This window comes from Pelophylax lessonae, assembly GCF_965119305.1.
Source record: "Pelophylax lessonae genome assembly, chromosome: 9".
In the NCBI taxonomy this organism is placed as follows: domain Eukaryota; kingdom Metazoa; phylum Chordata; class Amphibia; order Anura; family Ranidae; genus Pelophylax; species Pelophylax lessonae.
Window position 1 is genome coordinate 266,100,887 of NC_138776.1, and position 21,855 is coordinate 266,122,741.

General features: G+C 43.7%; 5 protein-coding genes and 1 pseudogene across 6 annotated transcripts in view; 2 read left to right on the top strand and 4 right to left on the bottom strand.

The window, feature by feature from the left end:
- The window catches only part of LOC309562622 (uncharacterized protein), a gene marked incomplete at its 3' end in the record, with an annotated part of 500,517 nt that overhangs the window by 438,654 nt on the left and 40,008 nt on the right, over positions 1–21,855 (bottom strand). The gene's annotated exons all lie outside the window — the stretch shown is intronic.
- Positions 1–21,855, bottom strand: part of LOC309562687 (uncharacterized protein) — a 148,408-nt gene that overhangs the window by 102,387 nt on the left and 24,166 nt on the right. The gene's annotated exons all lie outside the window — the stretch shown is intronic.
- Positions 1–21,855, bottom strand: part of LOC309562770 (uncharacterized protein) — a 79,046-nt gene that overhangs the window by 4,972 nt on the left and 52,219 nt on the right. The window lies entirely within an intron of this gene.
- Positions 1–21,855, bottom strand: part of LOC309562863 (uncharacterized protein) — a 117,181-nt gene that overhangs the window by 3,348 nt on the left and 91,978 nt on the right. Inside the window, exons 2-5 of the mRNA XM_082267182.1 lie at positions 5,675–5,771; positions 3,356–3,550; positions 3,069–3,275; positions 2,765–2,974 (exon numbers count right to left, since the gene is read on the bottom strand). Of these exons, the coding sequence (XP_082123308.1) occupies positions 2,765–2,974; positions 3,069–3,275; positions 3,356–3,550; positions 5,675–5,719 (657 nt within the window). The 5' untranslated portion in view covers positions 5,720–5,771. The remainder of the gene's footprint in view (positions 1–2,764; positions 2,975–3,068; positions 3,276–3,355; positions 3,551–5,674; positions 5,772–21,855) is intronic.
- On the top strand, positions 11,390–14,884 carry LOC309563948 (annotated as a pseudogene). Its single transcript has 5 exons — positions 11,390–11,467; positions 12,083–12,157; positions 12,313–12,448; positions 13,066–13,267; positions 13,923–14,884. The product of its transcript is annotated as an uncharacterized misc_RNA (transcript).
- The window catches only part of LOC309562714 (gastrula zinc finger protein XlCGF66.1-like), a gene marked incomplete at its 5' end in the record, with an annotated part of 66,873 nt that continues 62,868 nt past the window's right edge, over positions 17,851–21,855 (top strand). The window contains 4 exons of the mRNA XM_082267001.1: positions 17,851–17,907; positions 18,035–18,169; positions 18,256–18,379; positions 18,496–18,593. Coding sequence (XP_082123127.1) covers positions 17,851–17,907; positions 18,035–18,169; positions 18,256–18,379; positions 18,496–18,593 — 414 coding nt within the window. The remainder of the gene's footprint in view (positions 17,908–18,034; positions 18,170–18,255; positions 18,380–18,495; positions 18,594–21,855) is intronic.

Genomic DNA, 21,855 nt, shown 5'->3' on the forward strand with positions numbered 1-21,855 from the left:
AAGAACAATCAAAGAAGTACGGGTGAGGCAGAGCAATAAACGGTTTCAACAACATAGTCAAAATATCTGGCAGGGAGCTGCCCGTGGTTAGACCATAAAGGGCACCGGCTCTCTTGATTCTTTGTAGAGTCACTTGGCAGAGGGCTAACTGCAGATGGTGACACGGGAACCTCAGGCGGCAGGGGACCAGGCATGTCTTCTATTTGCTCTACACCTGAGCCCAACTTTGAATCTCCGGATAAGTCAGTACAGTCTGTGGTACTGGATAGGGTAGATGGGCTTCCTGGGCCCCCAACTTCAACATCTTTAGGGCTGTAAGAGGCTGGAGACTCGAGCATGAGGGGTGGCAGGAACCAGTCAGTTGAGCTTAAAACAGCAGGGGAAGATCCAAAAATGTCAAACGCCTCTCAGCCATTGGTAGGGTTCCTGGAGAAGTCTCCACCCAGCAAACGAGGTCGCAGCATATTTCAATGTAGTCGCTTCTTCACTGGGTCAGGCCCCTACGAGACCAGATCATAGACAGGGGAAGGTGGGAAAAGCTGTCCTACCACATGGTACGGGATGTGGTCTCATTTCAGCTCCAGCTTGCTTCCTTGGGTGTACTTGCCATTTTTTACCAACACCTGGTCCCCTGATCGCAGTTGCAATTCTTCCAGGGGAGGTTCAGGAGCCATCTCCTTGTGCTTATCCAATACAAAACGGCTTGCCCTTTTTGCATCCACTCCTAGTGTTCCTGTACTAGGCAGGAGTTGGTCTTCAAATTGAAGACTAGGTGGTGGAGTGGGGCACTACTACCCCTACCCACTCCACCACCTGGTCTTCAATTTTAATCCTCACCCAGGTTATGCCCTTGACCAGGATGGGTAGATTATTGGCTGCTCTGAGGGACAGCCAGCAGGGGTCGAACTGTTCTTGTGCTCCAAATCTCTGCACATAGAAATCATACTCCATAACTGTGACCTCTGAACTGGTGTCAGTCAGGCATGGGGCTTCCTGCCCATTAACAAAGGCAGCTACCACTGGGCTCAGTGCGACCATGTCCTCTAACTTGCTGGGAGTTTGGGTTGTTGGTCCTGGGGATTGTCCCTCTACTTCAGGAGTCACTAGTTTTAAGGTCTGGAGGGGTTTCTGAATCCAAACGCCTACAGTTCTTGGATATGCCCATAGAGGCCGCATCACCAGAATTTTCAGTTCTCTTTGGGGTCCATGTGCAGTGGGTTCTTGCATCTATGGGGAAGGGGTGAGTCCTTCCTAGAGATGGCTTCCTCTTATTTCAAGGTGACCACATTCTGAGCTAGCTTGGTCTGCTTGGTTTGCATGGCTGACAGGGGAGAGGGTGCCAGGGCCTTCTTTTTGCAGGTTCAGATCTCGTGGTCACTGCCACCGTTGCATCTGACTCTTTCTGTTCTACATCCACACCCACCACTGCATTACAGAGGTGGAGAGTTGGGCCTTAACCTTCTCTTGCAAGGCTCTTCGGACTGGGCCTGACTTCGGGTCAGCTATAAACTGATCCCTTAGTATGTGGTCTTTGAGTTCAGTCCTCTGTAGGGTGAAAATTTTCATTTCCATCAAACTATGTGGCATCCTTTCCTTCCTAACACATTACCCAGTCCATACCAGTATAGATCCTAACACATTACCCAGTCCATACCAGTATAGATCCTAACATATTACCCAGTTCATACCAGTATAGATCCTAACACATTACCCAGTCCATACCAGTATAGATCCTAACACATTACCCAGTCCATACCAGTATAGATCCTAACATATTACCCAGTTCATACCAGTATAGATCCTAACGCAATACCCAGTCCATACCAGTATATATCCTAACACATTACCCAGTCCATACCAGTATAGATCCTAACACATTACCCAGTCCATACCAGTATAGATCCTAACATATTACCCAGTTCATACCAGTATAGATCCTAACGCAATACCCAGTCCATACCAGTATAGATCCTAACACATTACCCAGTCCATACCAGTATAGATCCTAGCACATTACTCAGTCCATACCAGTATAGATCTTAACATATTATCCAGTCCATACCAGTATAGATCCTAACACATTACTCAGTCCATACCAGTATAGATCCTAACACATTACTCAGTCCATACCAGTATAGATCCGAACACATTCCCCAGTCCATACCAGTATAGATCCTAACACCTTACCCAGTCCATACCAGTATAGATCCTAACACATTACCCAGTCCATACCAGTATAGATCCTAACACATTACCCAGTCCATACCAGTATAGATCCTAACACATAACCCAGTCCATACCAGTATAGATCCTAACACATGACCCAGTCCATACCAGTATAGATCCTAGCACATTACCCAGTCCATACCAGTATAGATCCTAACACATTACCCAGTTCATACCAGTATAGATCCTAACACATTACCCAGTCCATACCAGTGTAGATCCTAACACATTACCCAGTCCATACCAGTATAGATCCGGACGCATTACCCAGTCCATACCAGTATAGATATCCAGCATGATATTTTTCCCCATTGAGATCTGACGTGTTTTCAAAGTGTTCCTTTCATTTTTTTTGAGCCGTGTATATTTCCTGAAATTTAAACTATTTAACACTTTTCTCTTTGCACCAAATATATGGTTTCAGTAGACTCGGATAATATTTTCCAAGCATACAGTGGTCTGGAATCTTCTACAACATTAATTGTAGGAAACATGCTTGTCTATAAATCATAACTACCAAATATCATCCATCATCTACCTGATAAAGTCTTATGTAGCTGTGATCTTCCTGTGTGGAATCCCGGGAAGACAGAGGACGGGGACATCTCTCTGGTGGGTTCCCGTAGCTGGATGACTCCACCATGGTGTCCTGGGACAGATCTTTGTGTACTTCCTCCATCACCCCATCCTCCTCCTCCTCTTTTATCTCTTCTTTAAATTCAACTATACGAACACTCAGGTTTTCACTCTAAATAGTATAAAAAATGGGTATAGAAGAAATGGTAACAATGCAGATAATGTACAGATCCTAACGATCCTACCAATGACTGTTCCTCATCTACCTGATGATGGTGAGGGATGGTGTGACCTTCCTGTGTGGAATCCCGGGAATACAGAGGACGGGGACATCTCTCTGGTGGGTTCCTGGTGTTAGGTGGCTCCATCATATCTTTGTGTCCTTCTGAAAACTCCTCTATCATTCCATACTCCTCCTCCTCCTCTTTATACTCTTCTTTAACAACAATATTATCATCCTCGAGGTTTCCACTCTAAATATAAAATAATAAATTCATTGTAACAGACACGTTTGTGTATAAATCATAACTACCAATAATTGTTCCTCATCTACCTGATGATGGTGAGGGACGGTGTGATCTTCCAATGTGGAATCTCGAGAATACAGAGGATTGGGACATCTCTCTGGTGGGTTCTTGTTACTAGGCGGCTCCATCATATGCTTGTGTCTCTCCATCACACCATACTCCTCATCCTCCTCCTGATACTCTTCTTTAATACCAATATTATTATCCATGATGTTTCCATTCTGTCAGGGTTATTTGGGGAGGTTAAATTTAATAAGAAGAAAATGAAATGTTATATTTTATTTTACATAGAAATGTTGAGCAGTGGCGTCCATTTTGTTAAAGGTTGTTAAAAGTTCAAACCTCCTTTTAACAAAAAGTGCCTGTTCAGGAAATTCTTAAACAGGTTTACCCCAAACATGCTGTGTTGACCTAAGGTAATAAATAAATAGTCTGTTGACTTTCTTTAAGATAAAGTCTAAGACGCTATTCCAAGGTAATCCTATCTGTGTGTGGAATCATAAACCTTAGTCAGTATTTTCTAAAAACCTTAGTCAGTATTTCTTATGCTTAAACCCATTTAAAAATAAAATTTACAGATATGTTATAATCTTATATGTAACATAATATTAACAATGAAATATATATAACTAGCATACATAAATATGTAGAAAACTGTTATATATTATAATTGTTTCATATATTTTGCTAAATTCTAACTTTACTGATTTTGATGACTCATCCCTGCATGTTTAGTAAGGCTTCAGTAAATAAGCTCTTGTAAGTGGTAAAGCATCATAAGCATCATAAAACTTTTCTGGCCTTGCCAGATGTTTAGTCTAGGAGGTCTGGATTGTAAGCACTTTGTCAATATAAGGTTCAAAGTTTATTTGAAGGTAAATAATGCTGTCATACTGAACCTAAGAGCAATACAAGAGTGCCATCTCTGGTGACTGACTACTACTAGTTGAAGTCTTCGGTTAAAAAGTCATTTCCAAGATATATAGATATATATATTAAATAAGATATATTAAATATTAAGATGGTGTTACAAGATTTAATCTTTATTCAGATACCTGGTGGATATTAAATGGACATGTAATAGATGGAAGCATGGATACATTTTATGTTGTTTTATAATAGTCTTAAATGGAGAAATTTTTATTTAATATACCAAGAGGTGTCACCCAATGACATCAGCAGTTAATGAATAAGATGTTCCAACCAATGGGGATCATCTTACTCCCTCTGGGTTTAACTTATGGTAATTGTTCTATACCATATAAAAAGGCAATCCCAGATGAGAGAGACACACACACATGACATTTTGCCCATTATACATCACACATACAACACACACGCTACTACAGCCATGCATAGACTCATCTACACAGACTCCATTTTGCTCCATCATGTATCTGAAACTTGGAGGGACGCCAAACGAAACTCCTCCCTACCTGGCCACCATCTTGGAAATGCAGCCATCTTAAAGACTCTGGTAACGACCATTCTAAGCTAGCGGCCATTTTAAATATGGTAAATATGCCTTGCTGTTATTTGATTATAATCCAATATTGTTTATGTACTTCCTTAAATGTTTTACATTTCATGCTAAAGGGTAACGAGATTACAGTCCCAGCCGTATAAACCATATGTAGATTTTTCTCTAAAGAGATGATTTTGCTTTTTATACATTTTTATTAATATCAGATTTAGCGCATATTGGCGTATTAGTCTCACGTTTTGCATAGCCTATTCTCGCTTCATCTGCAGTGGAGTGACTATTAGACTGCGCATTGTGCAGACAATTGTGGTCTGATTATATAGAACATACATTTATGGTTTATACTACCTGGAGAAAACGTAATCTTGCTTTATTTTTACTTTCATTATTGAGCTACAAATCACATTGCATTCATTGTTTGAAGTTTGTATTTTTGCAAAGTTATCTTTTTGTGTCATCTCAAGTTTGATCATTTATTGTGATTACACGTCTGGTGAATAAATATTCTTATATATATTCCATACTGTAGACTGTTTTCATTAAGATTGGTATATGCTTTTAAAAAGAAATTAATCAATAAAAAGAATTAGCTACATATTGATTTGTGGAAGTAAGCAAAGATTCTCCTTTTGCACAGATCTTTGCTTATTGACATAAATAGACACTGTTATATTCAGAGCAGTATAAACATTCTGACATAATGGAGGCGGCCCAGTGAGATATTATTAATTTCTGACATAATGGAGAAAGATATTACTAATTTATTATTAATTCTGACAATTCTGAATCTATAATACAACATTCATTGTAACACATATGCTTGTATAAAAGTCATAACTACCAATATTTGTTCATCATCTACCTGATCATGTTGTGTGTTGTCCTCCTCTTCAAGTGTGTCCATCATGAAGTCCTTTTAGAGATCCTTGAGTCCTTCTAAAAACTCCCACTCCAATTTTCTGTAGATGAATAGCGGAGAATTATCTGGACTGTATTGGTTTTAAAATAATAGTATGGGAACTTTAATGCAAATTCAGTTAAAGTCAATAAGAGGGGAATATTGAAACTCAGTTCTGCCATTTTTGGAAGCTAAGGATTGAGAGGCACTGTACGGAGAAACCTCCATGTAGAAATAGACAGTGACATCCTGACTCCTTATAGGAACCTGACACACACAATGATACAGTCACCATCCAGACACACCCCTTGTCTGTTACTGGATAATGTCCCAGAATTCCCAGCACCGCTTACCTCTCCTGTCAGCAGCTCCATCATCTTCTTGGTAACTTCTAGAATTTTTTTATTTTAGTTTATACATAAGGCATTGTGGAGCTATTGCCATTACTATACTCCTTAGACAGGCAAAGCCTATTGGTTGCCTGGATAGTTAGGGGAATGGCTGCAGTTGGCACTCCTGGAAATATTTCCCGAGCACAGTGTGCTCTGTCTTTCTGCTTTACTTGTCTTCACTCTGATGAAGACCAAATAGTGTATAAAGTCTTCTTCAGACACCAACTCCTCCCGGAGTGTTGATGTTGTGGCCCACCTCTCTACTCCAGCACTCTGCAGTTTTAAGCCTGATGATCTTCTCAGCCACATTATTCTGTCCCTGTACCATGTCCTGTAGTGACATGAAGATCAACAGGAGGAACCACAGAGCTTTGTGGAGGACCAGAACATCTGCACTCCATGGTTGTGTCGGTTTCTGAAGAAGACATCAGTAGGTATTAGAGCTCTCTGTTCCCATAATGTGTCCCTGTATTGTTTCCCATACCCTGTTCTGTAGTGATGAGGAGATTGTCAGGAGGAACCACAGAGCTCTGTGGAGGATCAGGAGATCGCACTCCCTGGTTGTGTGGGTTTTTGAAGAAGACTTCAGTAGGCATTAGAGCTCGGTGTTCCCGTAATGTGTCCATGTACCGTATCCCATATCCTGTCCTGTAGTGATGAGGAGATTATAAGGAGGAACCACAGAGCTCTGTGAAGGATCAGGAGATCGGCACTCCCTGGTTGTGTCGGTTTCTGTAGAAGACTTCAGTAGTAGGCATTAGAGTTCTGTGTTCCCGTAATGTGTCCCTGTACTGTGTCCTATACCCTCTCCTGTAGTGATGAGCATATTATCAGGAGGAACCACAGAGCTCTGTGGAGGATCAGGAGATCAGCACTCCCTGGTTGTGTGGGTTTCTGAAGAAGACTTCAGTAGGCATTAGAGCTCGGTGTTCCCATAATGTGTCCATGTACCGTGTCCCATACCCTGTCCTGTAGTAATGAGGAGATTATCAGGAGGAACCACAGAGCTCTGTGGAGTATACGGAGATCGGCACTCCCTGGTTGTGTCAGTTTCTGAAGAAGACTTCAGTAGGCATTAGAGCTCGGTGTTCCCGTAATGTGTCCCTTTACTGTTTCCCATACCCTGTCCAGCAGTGATGCCGGCGCCGAGGGAGAGGATCGAGGCTTCGGGCGGCCGCATCGCTGGACAGGTGAGTCAAATGGCTGGAACTCCGCTTTAAGATGGCAAGATTTGGACAGCGATTGGATGTGGGGCTTGAAGGAGAGTTCAGAGTCCAGGACAACACCTAGGACCTTGGCATGTGGGGATGGGCTGATAGTAATTTCATCAATATTGACAGAGAGATCAAGGGAAGGGGCACGTGGTGGAGGAAAAATGATTAGCTCGGTTTGGAGGGATTGAGTTTGAGGAAGTGGTGTGACATCCAGACCGATATATCTGATAGTAAATTAGTGATATGTGAGGAGACTGAGGGAGAGAGCTAAGGGGTGGATAAATAGATTACTTTTCTTTTATACCCGAGTTTTTACCTCAATACGGGAAATCATCAGAAATCTGATGAAATACTGAGCGATAGAAACACTTTGGGCAGATACATAGTATATTGATTTGTCTGTGTGTACATCAGACTGAGAAGAGGGACGTTTAAAGGACAAAAAGGAATAGCTGGTATTTGGTTTCCAGTAATGGACATTGACGATGAGAGATACAATAAAATAATACTATATAAATTCCGTATACTAATATAATAATAATAATAATAATATCGTATTACCTCCTCTGCTGCCAATTCCAGCAATTTCTCCTCTCTACTTCCTCCAATCCCACTGTTCCGTGAAAAATCCATACCCGTGAGAAAACCATACCCTCGTCACTTCCGGTTCCGCTACGGAGGGTATGGATTTCTCACGGTAGTTAAACTTGCGGCGCTTACATTAAAACAGCTCATCTGAAACGTAAATCATCTCCGCTCTTCGCCCTGTCACTTCCCTCATCTCCGGTAATAAATATAAAAGCGGATCACGGAGCCACGATCGCCGTCACATTTACATCTCATACACCCGCCACCGCTTTTATATTTATTACCGGAGATGAGGGCAGTGACAGGGCGAAGAGCGGAGATGATTTACGTTTCAGATGAGCTGTTTTAATGTAAGCGCCGCAAGTTTTACATTAGACACAGTGCCGTGAGAATTTCATGCCCACCGAGCATGCGCACTTGTCTAATTCTTTAATGTTCAATCACGTATCCGGGGCTCTGAGCATGCGCACTGCTGCGCTGCTCAGCTGTTTCAGCCCGGAAGTGACGAGGGTATGGTTTCTCCACGGGGTATGGTTTTTTAACGTTACACCCACCTCTCGCCCAAACTTCCTGTCTTTGTCTTTATATACTTCCTGGCTGCACCTGATGTAATTTCCTGGTTGTGCCTGACATCACTTCCTATCTTCCATAATTTTCTGTCTGGGTAGAAGTGAGATCACCACCTTGTGGAGCTCAGAGGAACTGCAGCCACAAGAAACGCCTCGTAGTGTGACCACGGCCTTGTGCTGTGTGTGTATGACTGTACTGTATATCATCTCCACTCCCACCATGGAGATATATATATATATATATATATATATATATATATATATATATATATATATACACACACTATATTGCCAAAAGTATTGGGACACCTGCCTTCACACTCACATGAACTTTAATGGCATCCCAGTCGTAGTCTGTAGGGTTCAATATTGAGTTGGCCCACCCTTTGCAGCTATAACAGCTTCAACTCTTCAGAGAAGGCTGTCCACAAGGCTATCCCCCTTATGTATTTATACAAGGTGATCATATCCCCCCCTTATGCATTTATACATGAAGATCATTTCCCCCCTTATGTATTTATATATGGTGATCATATCCCCCTTATGTATTTATACATGGAGATCATATCCCCCCTTATGTATTTATACATGGAGATCATATCCCCCCTTATGTATTTATACATGGAGATCATATCCCCCTTATGTATTTATACAGTACATGGAGATCATATCCCCCCTTATGTATTTATACATGGAGATCATATCCCCCCTTATGAATTTATACATGGAGATCATATCCCCCCTTATGTATTTATACATGAAGATCATATCCCCCCTTATGTGTTTATACATGGTGATCATATCCCCCCTTATGTATTTATACATGGAGATCATATCCCCCCTTATGTATTTATACATGTAGATCATATCCCCCCTTATGAATTTATACATGGAGATCATATACCCCCTTATGTATTTATACATGGAGATCATATCCCCCCTTATGTATTTATACATGAAGATCATATCCCCCCTTATGTGTTTATACATGGTGATCATATCCCCCTTAATCTCCTCTTCTCAGTGGAGAATGAATTCAGTTCCTCTAATCTTTTCTCATAGCTAAGGTCCTCCATGCCTCCTATCAGTTTGGTTGCCCTTCTCTGCACTTTCTCCACTTCCCCGGAATCCTTTTTGAGAACTGGAGCCCAAAACTGAACTGCATATTCCAGATGAGGTCTTACTAATGATCTGTACAGGGGCAAAATTCTATCTCTCTCTCTGGAGTCCATGCCTCTCTTATACAAGAAAGGACATTGCTTTCTTTGGAAACTGCAGCTTGGCATTGCATGCTATTATTAGGCTTATGATCTACCAAAACACCCAGATTCTCCCAGATCCTTCTCCGCTATGGATTCCCCCAGATCCTTCTCCGCTATGGATTCCTCCAGATCCTTCTCCGCTATGGATTCCCCCAGATCCTTCTCCAATATGGATTCCTCCAGATCCTTCTCCGCTATGGATTCCCCCATATCCTTCTCCACTTTGGATTCCCCCAGTTGTACTCCCCCTTATAACTGGATGAGAGCAGTTATAAATTCTTACCTCTCTGACTGGAGCTCCGATGCCAACTGAAGTTTTCTTTAAGAACCAACACGACTGGAGAGTGAGGATCTGCTGGTCCTCCACTGAGCTCTGTGGATTTTCCCGCTGATTTCCACATCACTACAAGGCATGGTACAGGATACCATACAGGGTCATACAGGGACACAGTAGTGGCATGGAAGCTGGTGGCAAAAACACAGTGGGGGATACTCCAAGACACTCTAAGAAGAGTTGGTTTTTGAAGAAGACTTTCTCCTGTATTTGGCCTACATCCAAGTGGTGTTCAGTGGTATCGGTAGAAGGGATAAAAAATGTTTTCCTCTTTACAAGGGATACTTTTTTTGTTGGGATTTGGGCTTCCCTTCACTTCACTAAATCAGCCACCAGGAACCTGATTCTTGTAGCAACAGAAAAAAGCCGCTCAGGTGAGGCGAAGCACTCCGGTGCCGGTCGGATACGCCATCCAATCGTCAAGTGTTCAAGAAGAAAGTTTGACCACACTCAGGAGTAGATAAATTGGAAGTATTTTATTCCCATAAACTTGAATACATAGGTGCATCACACAGACATGGGACAGGTTGACGCGTTTCACGATTCTACAGATCGCTTACTCATAACCAATCTGATTCTGACTTGGGAAAAACTGCAAGTTTTGGCCCCGTCAACCATCTACATCCCAGGTGTGGCTAATTGGCAGGCAGATTTCCTCAGTCATCAGCATTTAGATCTGAGAAAAATTTAGTTCTGCGGGTCTTCCACGCCCTTAGACAAACATGAGGGTGCACCAGACAGAAACAGAAATTGGACAGGTTTCATACTAGGTCCAGGAACTCTCAGGCCTTAACAGTGGATACTCTGGTGACTCTGTGGGATCAGTTTAACATGTCCTACACATTTCCTATTCTACAGCTTCCCTCTCTCTTCTGCTCCAAAGGATTGAGATGGAGGGAATTCTGGCGATCACACCTAAGGGTCCTCGAATAGCGGCTGATAGTGAAGAGAGCTGCAACTGTGGTCAGTGGACCTCAGCAGAGATCTGACCCTCAATCTGCACTGATAGAACTGATGGTCCTAACTGTATTTCTTGGAAAATGGCATCTCCGATCTTACTATAAGACCAATAAAATATGTACCACCACCCCCCCCCCCCAACCCCACCCATCATAATCCTAGGAATTAGGAGCAAACACTGAGCAGTACAGGCTACATGTGTCTCCCACTTGAGATGATATTACAAAGATTGGCAGTGCTCATAGTAACAAGAACCCCCATATTCTCCTCCATACATCCTCACCCTAATATTATACAATCAATACAGTCCATTTAATTATTTATTATTCATCTACAGGGAAATCTGCATAGACCATATGAATGAGGATGGAGGTGGACCTGAGTCACATGACTGAGAGAATACTAAACCTCACCCTGGAGATCATCTACCTGCTGACCGGAGAGGTGAGAAGGATTCTGGGAGGTCACATGACATTACTCTTATCTCTATTAATAAAACACAGACCTAACCGGAGAGGTGAGGAGGATTCTGGGATTCTAACATGATATTCCTTTTGGTTCCAATATAGAGATTTCCTCTTCTGAAGTCAGGTGATCATATGACCATCACAGTGCCTCCATGTGACTCCCTAAAACCTAAGAGACACAACATGGAGAAGATTCTAGAAGTCACCAAGAAGATGATGGAGCTGCTGACAGGAGAGGTGAGCGGTGCTGGGAATTCTGGGACATTATCCAGTAACAGACAAGGGATGTGTCTGGATGGTGACTGTATCATTGTGTGTGTCAGGTTCCTATAAGGTGTCAGGATGTCACTGTCTATTTCTCCATGGAGGAGTGGGAGTATTTAGAAGGACACAAGGACCTCTACAAGGACGTCATGATGGAGAATCAGCCGCCCCTCACATCACCGGGTAAGAGGAGACTTTATTGTAAAGGAGAGAGCAGTACGGAGGCTCCACCTAGATCCCCCATCATCTGATAAACACATAGAAACAATGTATTCAGTCAGTGTGTGTGTTTCCTACAGCTGGATCCAGTAATGGGAACCCACCAGAGAGATGTCCCCGTCCTCTGTATTCCCGAGATTCCACACAGGAAGGTCACACCATCCCTCACCATCATCAGGTGGGTGGAGTTGAGGGTTGGGAACATAAAGTGATTGAACACTCTGACATGTGGAGACAATGTGTGGACTCTACAAGATGATATTTTCTATGTGATCTCACATCATAAATACTTCTATGTTACAGATGTTATTTTCTGCCATTCTGTTGGTTTAGGGTGAAGATCTGATGAAGATGAAAGTTGAGGATGAAGTAGAAGAGACGTATGTGAGGGATGATCAGCAATATACGGAGGAGGCTGGAATGACGAGGACATTCATAGAGGAGGACACTCCTACAGAGATCAGCACAGGTGACCCATAATATATTATTCTCTTATCTCTGCTCTGTTACTCCACACTGGTTGGTCCAAAGTAGGGGGAGCTGAGTGATGTCGGTCAATAATAGGCTCATAGTAGTCACCTCCCTGTACTGATACCCGTCCTGGGGTTCCGCTGGCAGTATTAGGTTGTGTGTCATTCCTAGTTACAGTAGCACAGATATGATAACACAGATTGAGCCTTTCTTAGGTTGGTCCTTCTTGTTCGATCAGACTCCCTCCAATGCTGCATTATTACCAGAAACCTAGGTCGATGGTTACTTGTTCTATGGTAAAGAGTCTGCAAGTTTGAACCTTGACCCTCTTGTCTATCAGAGGTCACATGACCCAGTGCCTAGGCTTGTGGTTGTGTAAAGAGCATGCCCCTCCCAGTCCCCATTGGTTCCTGCTCTTCTGACCAGGCTGTGTAAATGTAGAAGTGATCTGAGAGGAGGACCAAAGGCCCTTTGACTGAAGAGGGGAAGAGTCCCAGCTGGTTGGGACATCTACAGAGAACATCTGCTCACTCATATCTACCTGATCCAGATGGAATCTTGATGGAAGTGAACTTACCCTCTCATATCTATTGATGATGTTTTTATATTTTCCAGGACACGCCTTGGAGAAACCCTCAAAGGATCGTCTCACTTTATCTCCAGGTTGTAGAATGGAAGATGAGGACATCACAGGAGATTGTGGAGGAGAAAAGACAATGAGCTCAACTATGGATGGTGGACTTCACAGTGTGGATAGACCATGGAATCCCTCTGACTCTGAGCAACCTCGTACTGTGAGGGATGGTGCCGGTGTTCCGTGAAAATTACCTACCCGTGAGAAAAACCTACCCTCGTCACTTCCGGTGCACCCTCAGTGTGTATAATGCGGCCGTTACATTAAAACAGCTGCCCTACAATATGAATCATCTCCGCTCCTTCCCCTGACACTTCACTGATGTCGGCTAGTAAATATAAAAGCGGCAGCGGGTGTATGACAAGATACATAACGGACCCACCAGCCGCTTTTATATTTACTAGCCCACATCAGTGAAGTGTCAGGGATAGCAGCGGAGATGATTCATATTGTAGTACAGCTGTTTTCATGTCACCGCCGCGTGGGTAGGTTTTTTTCACGGACACCCTAATACTTTCATACTAGTGCGCATGCCCTGTAGTCAGCTCCTTATCTTTTTCATTAGGTCTCCGGGGCTCTGAGCATGCGCACTGCTGCGCTGCTCAGCTGTTCATGCCCGGAAGTGACGAGGGTAGGTTTTTCTCACGGGGTAGGTAATTCTCACGTTACACCGGAATTCAGGGGGAGGAGAAATTTTCCTATCCTGAGTGTGGTAAAAGTTTAGGCTCTAAACTAAGTTTCACAATACATCAGAAATCTCACCAAGGTGACAAGCCTCATTCCTGTTCCGAGTGCGGCAAATGATTCTTTATAAATCAGACCTCTTAATACATTACAGATCTCACACAGAGGAGAAGCCATTTTCCTGCCCTGAGTGTGGGAAATGTTTTCTACTTAAATCAGTACTTGTTATACATCAAAAGTCTCACACAAGCAAGAAGCCGTATTCCTGCCCTGAGTGTGGGAAATGTTTTCTGCAGAAATCTGAACTTATTATACATCGGAGATCTCACACAGGGGAGAGGCCATATTTCTGTCCTGAATGTGAGAAATGTTTTTCATAGAAAACCAATCTTTCCAAACATCAGAGATGGCACACAGGTGAGAAGCCGTATTCCTGTCCTCAGTGCGGGAAATGTTTTTTCACAGAAATCGGACCTTGATATACATCAAAGATCTCACACAGGGGAGAAGCCATATTCCTGCCCTGAATGCTTGAAATGTTTTTCAGATAAGACCGGTCTTACCAGACATCAGAGAACTCACACAGGGGAGAAGCCGCATTTGTGCCCAGAGTGCGGGAAATGTTTTTCACAGAAATCAGACCTTGGTATACATCAAAGATCCCACAAAGGGGAAAAGCCATACTCCTGTCCTAAGTGCTTGAAAAGTTTTTCAGATAAGGCCAGTCTTACCAGACATCAGAGACTGCACACAGGCCAGAAGCCGTACTCCTGCGCCGAGTGCGAAAAATGTTATACACGGAAGGCAGACCTTGTTATACATCACAGATCCCACACAGGTGACAAGCCATTTTCCTGCCCTGAGTGCGGGAAATGTTTTTCACATAAATCCTATGTTAGCACACATCATAGGTCTCACACCGGTGAGAAGCCCTATTCCTGCCTTGAGTGCGTGAAATTTTTTTCACAAAAATCCAATCTTAATGAACATCAGATATGCCACACGCGTGGAAAGCTGTTTTCCTGCCCAGAGTGCGGGAAATGTTATCTACGGAAAGCAGATCTTGTCAAACATCAAAAATCTCATAAAGGGGAGAAGTCGTATTCTTGCCCTTAATGCAGGAAACATTTTTTTTTACAGATGTTTTGGCTTATTTTGCTGCTAGAGAGAAGGATTATTCGACACTGGTTGAGTCCCTCTAGCAGTGTTGTCTATTCTCCGCTGCTCTTCAGAAAAAAACGTTACAGGAAGACCTCTACGATGATGACACCCAAATCTATCTCTCCACCCCTCAGCTCACTCCATCAGTCTCCTCACGCATTATCAACTTACTAACAGACATATCAGCCTGGATGACACATCACTTCCTCAAACTCAACCTATGCAAAACCGAGCTCATGATATTTCCTCCCCCACGTTCCTCTTCCCCTGATTTCTCTGTCAACATCGGCCAAACATCCAGTCACTGTCCAAAGCTTGCCGCCTCAACCTCGCAACATTTCCAAGAAACGTCCCTTCCTAACCAATGATACCACAAAGCTTCTAATCCACTCCCTGGTTATCTCTCGTCTCAATTATTACAGTCCCGTTATGCTGGCTGCTAGTAGGGTATTTAGCCCCACCTCAAGAGTCTCAGTGCTGCAGAGTTTTCCCTGTGTGCCAATTTGCTCTGTTCTGTTGCTACCATGTTCCCATATTGTGTCAGTACAGTATCCTATACATTTTTCTGTATTATGTCCTGTACCGTATCCAGTACATTGTCCTGTACCGTATCCTGTACATTGCCCTTTACCATGTCCTGTGGTGACGTAGAGATTAACAGGAGGAAGCTCTGTGGAGGACCAGGAGATCGGCACTTCCCAGTCGTGTCGGTTTCTGCAGAAGACTCCCTTGTTTCCTCCTCCCATGCTCATCTTCAGGACTTCTCCAGAGCCTCTCCCATCCTCTGAAACTCTCTACCTCAAGCTGTCCGGGTTATCTCCTACTCTGGCTGCCTTCAGGCAATCCCTAAAAAATAATTTCTTCAGGGAAACCTATCACACCTCCAACTGGTCTTCTATCCCTTCCATCAGCTCATTCCCATACTACCTTTTGTACCATTTGCCCCACCCTATTCAATTGTAAGCTCTTCTGAGCTGGGCCCTCTTAACCCTCTTGTATTTTAATGTGTTGTAAGTTTATTGTCTCCCTTTTACATTGTAAAGCGCTGCGCAAACTGTTGCCGCTATATAAATCTTGTATAGTAATAATAATAAAGGGCAAAGAGGTACAGGGCAATTTGGTTCGTAATAATGGACAGTGATGGGAGTTATGATAAAATAAGATCTTATTTCTTCCTCTGCTGCCAGTTCCAGCAATGTCTCCTCTCTACTTCCTCCCAACTCACCTCTCACCCTGGAAGTTTCTATTTATACCTGACATCACTTCCTGTCTGTACCTGACATCACTCTTGTCTTCCATAGAGACTTCCTGTATGGGTAGAAGTGTGATCACCACCCTGTGGTGCTCAGAGGAACTGCAGCGCTGAGAAACGTCTTGTAGTGTGAACAGGGCCATGTGCCATGTGTATATCCCTATAGAATCGATGGAGTACAAGGCCGTGTTCACACTACGAGACCTTTCTCGGGGCTACAGCTCCTCTGAGCTCCACAAGGTGGCGATCTAACCTCTACCCAGACTGGAAGTCTCTATGGAATACAGGAAGTGATGTCAGCTACAGACAGGAATTTTGGGTCAGAGGTGAGTCGAGAGGAAGTAGAGAGAAGACATTACTGGAAGTGGCAGCAGAGGAGGTAATAAGATCTTGATTTCTATTTACACCCAGTTAACAGGCCCCCCCCTCCACCCCATCATGTTTCGTCCTCTTCCTCCATAGTCATTGTGATGTCTTTTAACTCCAGCTGATGATGATACGCACATATATAGTGTGGAAAAGTTGTTTTTCCTATTAAGGCTCCTGAAACAAAGACATACATATTCAAATCCTCATCTAAGTAAACCCTCCATCTTTCACACCCAATAAAAGTCGTAAAATATGATAGAATAGAATAATGATGTGAGAATGTCATTGATGATTAGGTGACACATTAAGAAAATGTTCTGGCCCTGTGATTGACCCTCACCCACCACCCAGAACAGCAGGAGGACTATGATTGGCTGAAGCCGAGTCTTTTTATTTCCTCTGTTTTGCTGCTCTTCATTGGTATTGTTGCCGAAGTCTTACTCTGCTAGGCATGTTTTCCGAATAAACAACCCTTCTTGAATCCGCCTCTTTTGGGGGTAATCAGTAAAATGAAATCAGATCAGCAAGGTCTCCAGAGTACACAGATATCACATACATAGGATTTTTGAATTGTAGAAAGTTCAACGTTTTTAACTTTCAGTTTCGGAGATGCGGGATGCACCCAGCAGCAATGGTGTGCACAGGAGCTTCATAGAGGGCCCTCAAAACCCCTCCTCCCAATCTCCCTCCATCCAGAGTCAGCACACACTATGACATCACACTGACCTCACATCACACTGACCTCACACACACTATGACATCACACTGACTTCATCCCCATGTCCCTTGATTCAGAGCAAAAACATCCCATGACATCACACTGACCTCACGTATGCTCCTCCCAATGTCCCTCCATACAGAGTCAGCACATCCTATGACATCACACTGACCCTACACTGATCTCACTGCAATGTTTGAGAGAAAAACTCTTCCAGAAGGTAGAAGAAGGTTTCTATTAATTACTCCTTGTCTGCAGATCTATTACTAAACAAAATTAGTCCACCAACAAAACACATCCAACATAGAAAATGGAATTTGTGATCTAGGAGGTCAAAGGATAAGAGGCTCCATGGCCCCAAAAAATCATAAAAAACACTAAACAGTCAAGATTAAATATGTTCCCACTGGGGTGGGGGGAGAGGCAAAGTTTTTAAATAATACTGACCATCGTATTACCTCCTGATATCCTCATCCTATTATTGTATAGCCAATACCAATCCAGCTAATTCTCTGTTATCTATCTACAGGGAGACCTTCATAGATGATTTCAAGAATGAGGATGGAGGAGGACCAGAGTCACATGAATGAGAGGATACTAAACCTCACTCTGGAGATCATCTACCTGCTGACTGGAGAGGTGAGGAGGATTCTGGGAGGTCACATGACATCACTCTTATCTCTATTAATAAAACACAGACCTGACTGGAGAGGTGAGGAGGATTCTGGGATTCTAACATGATATTCCTATTGGTTCTCCAATACAGAGATTTCCTCTTCTGAAGTCAGGTGATCATATGACCATCACAGTGCCTCCATGTGACTCCCTAAAACCTGAGAGACACAACATGGAGAAGATTCTAGAAGTCACCAAGAAGATGATGGAGCTGCTGACAGGAGAGGTGAGCGGTGCTGGGAATTCTGGGACATTATCCAGTAACAGACAAGGGATGTGTCTGGATGGTGACTGTATCATTGTGTGTGTCAGGTTCCTATAAGGTGTCAGGATGTCACTGTCTATTTCTCCATGGAGGAGTGGGAGTATTTAGAAGGACACAAGGATCTCTACAAGGACGTCATGATGGACAATCAGCCACCCCTCACATCACCGGGTAAGAGGAGACTTTATTGTAAAGGAGAGAGCAGTACGGAGGATCCACCTAGATCCCCCATCATCTGATAAACACATAGAAACAATGTATTCAGTCAGTGTGTGTGTTTCCTACAGATGAATCCAGTAATGGGAACCCACCAGAGAGATGTCCCCGTCCTCTGTATTCCCGGGATTCCACACAGGAAGGTCACACCATCCCCCACCATCATCAGGTAGATGAGGAACAATCACTGGTAGTTATGATTCATATACAAGAATATTGGTTACAATGAGTGTTTTTTTTTTTTACATATTCAGAGTGGAAACCTCAGGCATTATAATATTGTTGTTAAAGAAGAGTATAAAGAGGAGGATGCGGAGTATGGTGTGATGAGGGAGCTTTCCAGAGGACCCAAGGATCTCTACAAGGGCATTCTGATGGAACCACCTAGTAAAAGAAACCCACCAGAGAGATGTCCCCGTCCTCTGTATTCCCGGGATTCCACACAGGAAGGTCACACCATCCCCCACCATCATCAGGTGGGTGGAGTTGAGGGTCGGGAACATAAAGTGATTGAACACTCTGGCATGTGGAGACGATGTGTGGACTCTACAAGATGATATTTTCTATGTGATCTCACATCATAAATACTTCTATGTTACAGATGTTATTTTCTGCCATTCTGTTGGTTTAGGGTGAAGATCTGATGAGGATGAAAGTTGAGGGTGAAGTAGAAGAGACGTATGTGAGGGATGATCAGCAATATACGGAGGAGGATGGAATGACGAGGACATTCATAGAGGAGGACACTCCTACAGAGATCAGCACAGGTGAGTGATTTCAGCCAACAATAGTTCGACCTATTACACTTCCCAGTTCCCATTGGTTCCTGCTCTTCTGACAAGGCTGTGTAAATGTAGAAGTGATCTGGGAGGAGGACCAAAGGTCCTTTGACTGAAGGGGAATAGTGCCAGCTGGTTGGGACATCCACAGAGAACATCTGCTCACTCATATCTACCTGATCCAGATGGAATCTTGATGGAAGTGAACTAACCCTCTCATTGACGATGTTTTTATATTTTTCCAGGACATGCCATGGAGAAACCCTCAAAGGATCTTCTCACTTTATCTCCAGGTTGTAAAATGGAAGATGAGGACATCACAGGAGATTGTGCCGGAGAAAAGACAATGAGCTCAACTATGGATGGTGGACTTCACAGTGTGGATAGACCATGGAATCCCTCTGACTCGGAGCAACCTTGTACCACGTGGGATGGTGCCAGTATTCAGGGGGAGAAGAAATTTTCCTGTCCTGAATGTGGGGAAGATTTTAGCTCACAACTAAATCTTCTTGTGCATCAGAGATCTCACATTGAGGAAAAGCCTCATTCCTGCACTGAGTGCCAGGAATGTCTTTCGAAACATCAGAAATTAAACACAGGCCTAAAGCCTTATCCCTGCCTTGAGTGTGGGAAATGTTATACACATAAATCAGAGCTTTCAATACATCAAAGATCTCACACGGGGGAGAGGCCATATTCTTGCTCTGAGTGTGGGAAATGTTGTCCAAGAAAGTCAGATCTTGCTAGACATCAAAGATCTCACACAGGGGAGAGGCCATATTCCTGTCCTGAGTGCGGGAAAAGTTTTCCCTCAAAATCAGATCTTGCCAGACATCAAAGATCTCACACGGGTGAGAAGCCGTATTCCTGCCCTGAGTGCCTGAAATGTTTTTCACAGAAACCTGTACTTACCAGACATCTTAGTCTGCATACAGGGGGGAAACCTTATTGCTGCTCTGAATGCGGGAAATGTTTTTCATGGAAGTCTTGTCTTACCAGACATCAGAGAACCCACACAACCCTCGAGGTGTATTAATGACTTGAGTGCAGAAAATTTCTTATTATTATTATAAAGATCGGAGGAGCGCTCAGCCACGTGTTTTCTGAGGTGAATATCAAGGTGGGCTTCTTCCCAGTGTGAGATCTCTGATGTACGATGTTTTGCCATACATCAGAGATCTCACACTGGGAAGAAGCCCACCTTGATATACACCTCAGAAAACACGCGGCTGAGCACTCCTCTCATCTTTATAAAGTAAGAAACACTAAATAAGGAAATCAAACACTTCAACTTTTTATGAGGCTTCCTTTGCTAGGAGAGAGAAGGGGGGGGGGTGCAACTGCTGGTTGGATCCCTCTAGGAGAGAGAAGGAGGAGGCCTCACTGCTGGTTCGGTGCCTCTAGGAGAGAGAAGGAGGGGGTGTCACTGCTGGTTGGGTCCCTCTAGGAGAGAGAAGGAGGGGGTGTCACTGCTGGTTGGGTCCCTCTAGGAGAGAGAAGGAAGGGGTGTCACTGCTGGTTGGGTCCCTCTAGGAGAGAGAAGGAGGAGGTGTCACTGCTGGTTGGGTCTCTCTAGGAGAGAGAAGGAGGAGGTGTCAATGCTGGTTGTGTCCCTCTAGGAGAGAGAAGGAGGGGGTGTCACTGCTGGTTGTGTCCCTCTAGGAGAGAGAAGGAGGGGGTGTCACTGCTGGTTGGGTCCCTCTAGGACAGAGAAGGAAGGGGTGTCACTGCTGATTGGGTCCCTCTAGGAGAGAGAAGGAGGGGGTGTCACTGCTGGTTGGGTCCCTCTAGGAGAGAGAAGGAGGGGGTGTCACTGCTGGTTGGGTCCCTCTAGGTGAGAGAAGGAGGGGGTGTCACTGCTGGTTGTGTCCCTCTAGGAGAGAGAAGGAGAGGGTGTCACTGCTGGTTGGGTCCCTCTAGGACAGAGAAGGAAGGGGTGTCACTGCTGATTGGGTCCCTCTAGGAGAGAGAAGGAGGGGGTGTCACTGCTGGTTGGGTCCCTCTAGGAGAGAGAAGGAGGGGGTGTCACTGCTGGTTGGGTCCCTCTAGGAGAGAGAAGGAGGAGGTGTCACTGCTGGTTGTGTCCCTCTAGCAGTCTAGTCTGATCTCTCCTGATCTTCAGCAGAAGCCTTAATGAGAAGGAAGACCTCATGTTTTTATTGGTTGAGCCGGATGGATTTGTGTCTTTTTTCAACCTAACTATGTAACTATATTGACAGAAGAGCTAGATATTGCTTGTGTATGGAAAAAATGGGGAGATCAGACTACACAACCAGACTTACAATTTCAGTGCAGCAGTTATCAGTCTGATATTTTCGGATGTAACATTTTATATTTACCTGATAATAATGCCTTTGTATTACATATTAAAGCAAATGAAGATTAAAAGTTTGCCTTCAGAAATGTTCTTTTCTTTTTCCTTTATTCCTTTTTCTAACACTACAAGTAAGGTCCATCCTGTAGGTTTTAGTTTTAGTCTTAATCTTGTGTCTTAGTAGTTTGGTTTTACCGGCTTGTACTTGTTGGAACAGCCGACTCTCCTCCTTCTCATAAACTTCAGGACGTCTGTAGTAGACTCCAATGATCAGTCCATCAGTTCATAGACCCATCTATCATTCCTCCCGTAATCCCTCATCCGCACCATCACCACCT